The 8,476-nt window shown below is 40.3% G+C and overlaps 1 protein-coding gene across 5 annotated transcripts in view; it reads left to right on the forward strand.

Moving 5' to 3' along the window:
- LOC111153615 (tight junction protein 2) overlaps positions 1-7,024 on the forward strand; it is a 101,272-nt gene extending 94,248 nt beyond the window's left edge. For 3 of the 5 annotated variants that reach the window (XM_022512752.1, XM_022512755.1, XM_022512754.1), the window contains 5 exons: positions 419-631; positions 1,808-1,918; positions 3,140-3,469; positions 4,564-4,649; positions 6,039-7,024. In XM_022512752.1, the coding sequence (XP_022368460.1) occupies positions 419-631; positions 1,808-1,918; positions 3,140-3,469; positions 4,564-4,649; positions 6,039-6,204 (906 nt within the window). In that variant the 3' untranslated portion in view covers positions 6,205-7,024. The remainder of the gene's footprint in view (positions 1-418; positions 632-1,807; positions 1,919-3,139; positions 3,470-4,563; positions 4,650-6,038) is intronic. The other 2 variants (XM_022512756.1, XM_022512757.1) reach the window with 2 other exon arrangements.
- The last annotated feature ends 1,452 nt before the right edge of the window (positions 7,025-8,476 follow it).

Genomic DNA, 8,476 nt, shown 5'->3' on the forward strand with positions numbered 1-8,476 from the left:
GAACAGGTTGAACAGGACATAGCTTTCTTCCTCAAGGATTTGAGAATCTTATGGAGGAATGGAGAGGTGTGTAGCACCAGGCAGTGTACATTTATTATAAGAGACAAGCATTAGCAGAAAAAGCTGGAAAGGAGCCCAAATTCTTGGAGTTAAGCATAACAATTTGAGGAAGCATGGCTCAGTAGTGGGATATAGGATGGTGGTAAGGTAGATAGGATGGAGGTTCCTAATTTGAATCCCTGCCCAAAAATTAACATAATAATCTTAAGCCAAGTGATTTAAGGAAAATAAAGATGACTTCCCTTTCTAGAACATGTCAAAGTTTCAGTCACTTGGCTGTGCCCTTGGGAATTTTCTTGAGTCCCCACTCCCAGGAGCCATGATGACCCCACTGACCCTCCGAAACAAATTCCTCTAGATGGAAGGGATGGATGATGACCCTGAAGACCGCATGTCCTACTTAACTGCCATGGGTGCAGACTATCTGAGTTGCGACAGCCGCCTCATCAGTGACTTTGAAGACACCGACGGCGAAGGAGGCGCCTACACTGACAATGAGCTGGATGAGCCAGCTGAGGAGCCACCGGTGTCTTCCATCACCCGCTCCTCGGAGCCGGTGCAGCATGAGGAGGTGAGGTGAGGCAGGCCGCAGGCTGTGAGGCCATGAGCAGGAAAAGGAGGTTCTCCTGTTTCACTTGAATTCTTCTGGATAACTGTTTATTTAGGGTGCTGTGGAAGGTATTCCTAAGAGTTGGAACAGAGGACTTCTAGGGGGTTTCTGATTCCAAGTCGATGCCTGTATGATAGCATTTGTGGTCCGTGGGAAAGCCAGACAGGAACTAAGTGCTGGGAGAAGTTGAGTGATAAGCACTCTCACACTGATGTTCTCGAGCATGATGGATACACTAAATAGCTCTATGTGCCAGCTGTCTAAATTACAAGTGGAACATTATTTTTAAATATAATTTTGTGGTATTTACTTGTAACCTTTGATTAGGTCTCTTTGTACTTCTAGGTATCCTTGCTTTTTCTTATCCTACCTTTAACCTTTCTAATCTTGCCAAAACTCCTGAGTATTTCCCCATCAGTTTCCTTCTCTTTTGTATTTCAATTTTTTAATTGAGTTTATGATCAGATATACATCTGATCATGTGTACTGTGCATCCACCGGTGAATAGACAGCTTCTGTAATCCCAGAGATCGTGTCAACAGGCACTAAGTTAGGACCAGTTATTAGCTCCACCTCAGAGAGCATTGGGATAATGTAGATGACGTTATTCATCTATTTGAATAGTTGTTCTTGTGGACTTCTGTTTAACAAGTCAGCTCATTTGGGTGAATGGTTTTATTCTTTATGAAATAAAAGTACCAAAAAAATAAGTTGAAGTAGGGGTAAAACCCACCAAGGCCAAAAATTTCGTATATACCAGTGGACAAGTTTCAAAGAATTAATTAACTTGCTAATGTCTAAAGGTGTAGATGAGGTAATGCTTAAAAAATTAACAGCTTTAAGTGATAAAAGAGATTTAGACTTTAGGAGAACTTTGGGGGGGATTATTTTAAAGGAAGAGACTACTACCATGGATGATAGTTAAAAAATATATAGAAAGCATTTGCTAATGGGAATATGCTAGTACCTATCTGCCTTTTCAGTAAAGAAGCACTGGGTCAGTATCCCGATTTGTGCAAGTTATAAACCTTAACTTCGGAACATCTTGCAACTTGGCAGAACTCTAGCAAAGCAGATGAGTGTTCTCTTCTCTTTGCTGGGATCTTCTTGTTGTGAATGAACCTTTATGTCTTGTAGAGCATAAGGAAACCCAGCCCAGAGCCACGAGCTCAGATGAGGAGGGCTGCTAGCAGAGATCAACTTAGGGACAGTAGCCCACCCCCAGCATTCAAGCCAGAGCCGCCTAAGGTACGTGGCTGGGAAGCCCACGATGGGAAGAAGAATAAGCAGATAGCCGGACAGCTTCCTGCATAGCCAGGAAGAGCACAAATGAGATGGTGTTTTGTTTTTGGCTCACTCTTTTGTTACTAAGATGTGTCTTTTGGTTCGTGGGGTGAACCCGGAAAGTAGAGAAGAGTAAAAAGAAGGAAGGGCAGTTTTAGGAGAACATAAGGTTTTAGAACTGTTGATATTTTATTTATTTATTTATACACTTATTCATTCATTCATTATTTTGTTTTTTATTTCAAAACCTTTTTTCTATCAAGAGTAAAAGTTGGACAAATACTGAATGTCCGGAAGCACTGATCTCAGAATCTGTTTTTCTTTTTCAGTTAAAGTTTTCTGCTCACAATCTGATTTAGATATAAATATAGGAAATCCCTGATTGATGATTTATTTACCAAAGAAAACAATCACCACCACTGTTTATGATGCCTCTCATTATCAAGACAGCTTAATTTATTTTTAAATTATATCATTACTCAGAATCAATAAGAATTGACATGGTATATGTCATATGATTTTTTTACCCCCTTTCTGAATCAATTCTATATAAATAAAGGCTTTCCTTAATAACCCAATAAAATTTCTCCATTTAACTCAATACTTTAGATAGGAAGAAAGTAATCAGTGATTATGTAATCTGTCAGAAACAGTGACCTCATAAAATATATCACTGAAAATGTACAAACAGGCCTAGGATTGAAGTATAAAGGAAAAGTGGCCATTAGCATTATATGCTGCCCTTCCTGCTCCAGTCTCATTCATGGCTGAACAGACCTTCCCTCTGGGTTAGGGCATGCACCCTTAGTATATGAACTCAGGATCCCACTCTTCAATCCTAAACCCCTTGACTTGTTCTGAAGTCTTTTTCAAGATACTGATCTTAATCTCCTCTAGTACAAAAGTAGGTCTGATCTGCCTCTACACTCGCAGGCCTCCCAGCCCCTCCCCAATACCCTCTGGTTTCTTAGCGCTCTTAATATTTTTTTTCTAGGAAGCAGGGTAGGGCTTAGGATGCCCATCCAGTGGCTGTTTGTCCTGCAGTATTTGATTTCTTGTCAGAATGGTATTTGTTGACTACCTCTGGAAACTGATCAGGAAATGGGAGTGTGTATTAAATCACTAATACAGATTTGAACATAAACTGAAAGCCCAAGGTAAAAATTTGTTCATTGTTCTCTGCAGGCCAAAATCCAGAACAGAGAAGAATCCTTTGACTTCTCCAGATCCCATGATTATAAGTCAAACCCCTCAGCCATTGCTGGTAATGAAGTTTCCGGGGCATCTACCAAAGGCTGTCCCCCTCCTGTTGCAGCAAAACCTGCCTTGGGAAGGTCTATATTGAAGCCCTCCACTCCTGTCCCTCCCCCAGAGAGTGAAGAGGTGGGAGAGGGCAGTGAGGAACAAGAAGGCACTCCCAAGTCTGTCCTGGGCAAAGTAAAAATATTTGAGAAGATGGATCACAAGGCAAGATTACAGAGAATGCAAGAGCTCCAAGAAGCACAGAGTGCAAGGGTAATTATTTTTAAACCAGTAGATTACCTTAGTATGTCAACAGTAAAAATGTTAAGTTTCATTTCATATAATGATTTGCAGTCCTTTTTTTCCCCACTGGTATAGACATGAAAAGGATGTTCACATGCCTGATACCACAGGCACATGCTATGTTTATGTTATTTCCAGATTGCCAGCTATCACTGTGTCCCTTTTTCTCCTCATCAAGAAAGCCTAACAGTATAGGTGAAAAAGATTCTTTTCATACCTCAGAACTTTCTGTCAGGTTCGGGAATGGGAAAGTATGACAAGAGAATCAGTGCCTCTCTGAAGTTAGTTCTCATGAAAACATTTGTTGTATTTGTTTGGTAACTGATTTTTAATTTGCTCCCAGATTTGCCATAGAAACCAAGCAAACGTTGGATGCTAAAATGAAAGGCCCATAGATTGTACTTTTTGATACTGTTTGAATTTTTGTACCATATGCACATCTAACCTTTCAAAAGTCAAAAAAGAATATAAGTCAAGTCGAGACTCATGGAACATATTCTGCCCAGTGAATATGGAGGTTTTTTTTCATTTAAGTCTGTTATAGCAACAGTGCAGTGCTTCTGAGCATTTTTCTTTTGTTTTGGTGGTAAAATACATATAACATTTATCATTTTAACCATTTTTTCCCATTTTAACTATTTTTTAAGTGTTCATGGCATTGAGTATATTTACAGTGTTCTGCCATCATCACCACCATCATCTCCAGAACTTGTTCATCTCTCCTCACTGAAACTCCCCATTACCCACTTCCTCTGTCCCTGGTAATCACCGTACTTTCTGTCTTCATGAATTTGACGACTTAGGAGCCATTTAAATGGAATCACATGGTATTTGTCTTTGTTTTAGCATGTGGCAGAATTTCATTGCTTTTAAACATTTTTCTTATTTGATATGTAATACTAGGCCATCACATACAACCATAAAAACTAGAGAGTTGCTTTTATTTTTTCTCCTTTACTTAAAATGGGATTGGGAAAGGGAACCAACAAGAAACCAGCAAGCCACCCAGCAATCATTCATTCTTCCCTTTTCGTTCTTTTCCCTCCCCCCCTTAATTACCACAGATTGAAATTGCTCAGAAACATCCTGATATCTATGCAGTTCCAATCAAAACACACAAGCCAGACCCTGGCCTTTCCCAGCACACAAGGTAAGGGCTGCTCAGCAGTATTAAGTCTAGAAAGGGGGCTGGTCTAAGATTTGGACTCCTAAGAAAGAATTTCTTCACCTATATCTCAGTGTAACAAGAAGACTTTTTTTTTCCCTCCCCAACTATTTCCCTTACTTATTCAGTCAAAAAAAAGTTTAAAGATTTATTTATTTTAGAGAGAGTGAGAGCACAAGCAGGAGGGGCCAGAGGGAAAGGGAGACAGAATTTCAAGCAAACTCCTCACTGAGCGCACTCAATCCCAGGACCCTGGGATTGAGTGGAAACCAAGAGTCGGACACAACTGTGCCACTCAGACACCTCCTTACTCAATCAAATTATGAACATTATATAGTCAAAATTTCGTAGTAATTTTGCTTATGTGCTAAAATTGACAAAGTGTAATCACTGACATTTCAAATTAGTCCCCTTTGTCACACCGAAGCACAGATATGTTACATTGTATTGAGATAGCACATGAGAAAAATTCCTGGGTTTAGACACTAATTGTTTTGTCACTAATATATTCGGATTCTTAGTCAAGCTCCTTAATTCCATTGCAACACGTAGCAAAGTCAGGCCACTTGTGCTGAACTGAGGTCTTTTTTTTTTTTTTTTAAGATTTTATTTATTTATTTGACAGACAGAGATTACAAGTAGGCAGAGAGGCAGGCAGAGAGAGAGGAAGGAAAGCAGTCTCCCTGCTGAGCAGAGAGCCTGATGCAGGGCTCGATCCCAGGACCCTGAGATCATGACCTGAGCTGAAGGCAGAGGCTTTAACCCACTGAGCCACCCAGGCACCCCTGAACTGAGGTCTTAAGGGAAGGTGACAATCAGTTGACCAGTGTTGGTAAGATGCTTTATATTTAAAATGCTACATAAGCATCAGGAATTATGGGAGTATTTTTATACTGGATTGTTCTGCTTCCAAGGTAGAAAAAAAAAGTTACATTTTCTTGTGGCCAATCTGACTGGAAGCTAGAGTCTAGTTTTATAGCAATAGAAAACTAGAGGCAAATTTCTTAACAACTGAACCATGGCCAAACAGGTGGCCCCTAGTTGACTGAAACTAGAAGAGAAATCACTCTGCTGGGTGAACCTGTAGCCAAAGACACAGGGGTGGGAAGACACCCTTGGTCCAGTAGGGGAATTCTTAGGTCAGGGAGCACAGGGCTGGCTTCCTCACTCACTGCCCCAGTTGGCACTGGCCTCAACCTGTTACTCCCACACGATGAACCTGAAGCAGGGCCAAAAGTGGCCCTGATCTGTCAGCAAAGTGTGGCATGTGTCTCAGAGATTTGCGATCAGTCCGGGCACATGGCTGCATTTCCACAGGGCAGTCAGAAGCCCTGGGTGAGCTGTGGGATGCATTTAACACTCTCATTTTGTTAGTTCCAGGCCACCTGAGCCCCAGAAGGGTCCTTCCAGACTCTATCAGGATCCCAGAGGCAGTTACGGCAGTGATGCCGACGAGGAGGAATACCGCCAGCAGCTCTCAGAACACTCAAAGCGCGGCTACTATGGCCAGCCTTCCCGGTACCGGGACACAGAATTATAGAGGACGGCGAATTGACTCTTCGGTCTCTCCGCTGCCACGACCTCAGAGCAGCGGCCCCACTGAGCCACAGGATGGTTCTTTCTAGTTTAACGACACTGTGGAGATGTGGGACCTCAACTCCCATTTCCTCAAGGGGAGCCCAGGGGGCAGCCAGTGCAGATTAAGAACTGAAGGCTCTGTTTGTGGAACTGGGTCTTGGGAGTTTATGGCTTTTTGCTCAGAATTAAGAAAAACACTACAGTCTGATACTGTTACCTTTCTCAAGTGGACCAAAATCTGTATTAATTCTGTTTGCATATTTTTAACATGTATATTAAGAAGTGATAACTATTTTCCCTCATTAATATCTGCCTTCGAGGACTGTTTCAATGAGATGGAATGTGGAAAAGAAATTAAAATACTGTTGGGCTCAAACTAAATTCAAACAAGTATTTTACTACAATTCTAAGTGCCTTTGATGAGAAGTGTCTTAAATTTTCTTCCTTTGAAGCTTTATGCAAAGCCATAATGGACTAAAAACGTTTTGACTAAAGTTTTATATCAGCTTAATAGCTACGGTTTTCTCTGTACTGTGTCATCTTTTCAAGGCATTTGTCTTTGTAATATTTTCAATAAAATCTGACTGTATATATAGTAGCTATACGTGGTAGTTCAGCTACCAGTGCTCAGTAGCTTGAAGACCAAGAAACTGGTATAGAAATTTTTTGTTTCTTTAAAACCATGTGCTCCACAAAAGCAGATACTTGGAAAAACTGTATTTCTAAAAGTGTGTGTATTGACAAGTTTTATAATTTAATAAAAAGGAGGATATTGCAATCAATAATTTGCTTTGTGGGAGATATCTCCACTAGTTTCTACTTCTAAAAGCAACTTTTATTTCAATTAGTGATCATGAAATGAGAACACACTCATGGCTGAAGATGAAAATGGAGACCCATGTGGAAAAGAAAATGAAACTTACCCATCATCTCATCCTTCAGACAATTTTAGTGCATTTCCTTGGAGTACATATTTGTGGATGTCTGTATGTGTTATAATTAGGATGTCTGTATGTGCAAATACGTATTTGCAGTTTTCCTTTTTTTTTTTTTTTAAAGGATTTTATTCATGAGAGAGAGAGGGTGAGCATGGGGTGGGGGGGGTTTGCGGAGAGACAAGCAGACTCCCTGCTGAGCGTGGAGCACCATGTGAGCTGATCCCCACAACCTAGAGATCACGACCTGAGCCAAAATCCAAAGTCAGATGCTTAACCAACTGACCCACTGAGGCGCCTGTTTTCTAATTTTTCTATTTAACATTTATCATGAACGTTTCTCACAGATAGTTAAAACTCAGGTATGCATCATTGCTAGTAACTGCAGAATAGTACATCCTGTGACTTCATAACTAGATGATTCCGCTATCTTTGGTAGTTTGGAATGTTTCCAGTTTTTTGTCTCTTTTACATGAAATGTACCTCTGTGTGTAATCCATTTCTGTATATCAATGATCAGCATTTTAATCCTTTTCTGCAGGTAGTTGCTCAGAAGTAGAATTACTGAGCAAAAGCATAAGGAACATTTTTAAAGCTCTTAATGTTTACTGCCAGATTGCTTCCTAGAAAAGTTGCATCAATTTGTACTCCCACACTCACTCTTTAAAGGTTGAAATATGTTTAGAAGTTAAACAAGACAGCCTAGGAATTTAGGCTTGTATGAATTAAAAGTACACTGAATTTAGGAAAGGAGAAGAGTCTTGGTTTCCATTAAGAGTCTTTTATAATGTGGATTTCTACAAAGGTGATTAACTTTAAGTTGTTATAAATTCAGCTTTTTCAAAACAGTTGTATTGGTAATATTGTCCTTGATGGTGTCTTTATCAGTCTTGGTGCTATAATTTATAAACCATTTAGTGCAGTACGATGAATTTCTGAGCAGTCCTGAAGACACTGACTCAAATCTGTGTATTTGGTAAACAAAAGTTTCCTTTTATGGATGGAAAAAAATACACTGGTTATAAAATGAGTTAGTTTGCCTGTGTCCTTGAACTACCTGAATGAGCTTTTCTGCAAAGCCAGGGAAGGGAAAGGGGGCTTTTCATTAGGAGCTGAGCTGTCATCTGGCTCTAGCATTTATTTTGTGGTACATTAAGTGGTGCAGACCAGTAGGACCTCTGTTCCCCATAAGGTCCCACAGTATGTCCAATGGACCACTAGTGCCTACCCCACCCATTTTTCATTAATACTCTGTTCTGGAAAGGAATTAAGGCTGTCTGTGATGTATGTGGATTGTAA

Source organism: Enhydra lutris, unplaced genomic scaffold (genome assembly GCF_002288905.1).
Source record: "Enhydra lutris kenyoni isolate GAN:26980312 unplaced genomic scaffold, ASM228890v2 scaffoldscaffold33, whole genome shotgun sequence".
Taxonomy (NCBI): Eukaryota; Metazoa; Chordata; class Mammalia; order Carnivora; family Mustelidae; genus Enhydra; species Enhydra lutris.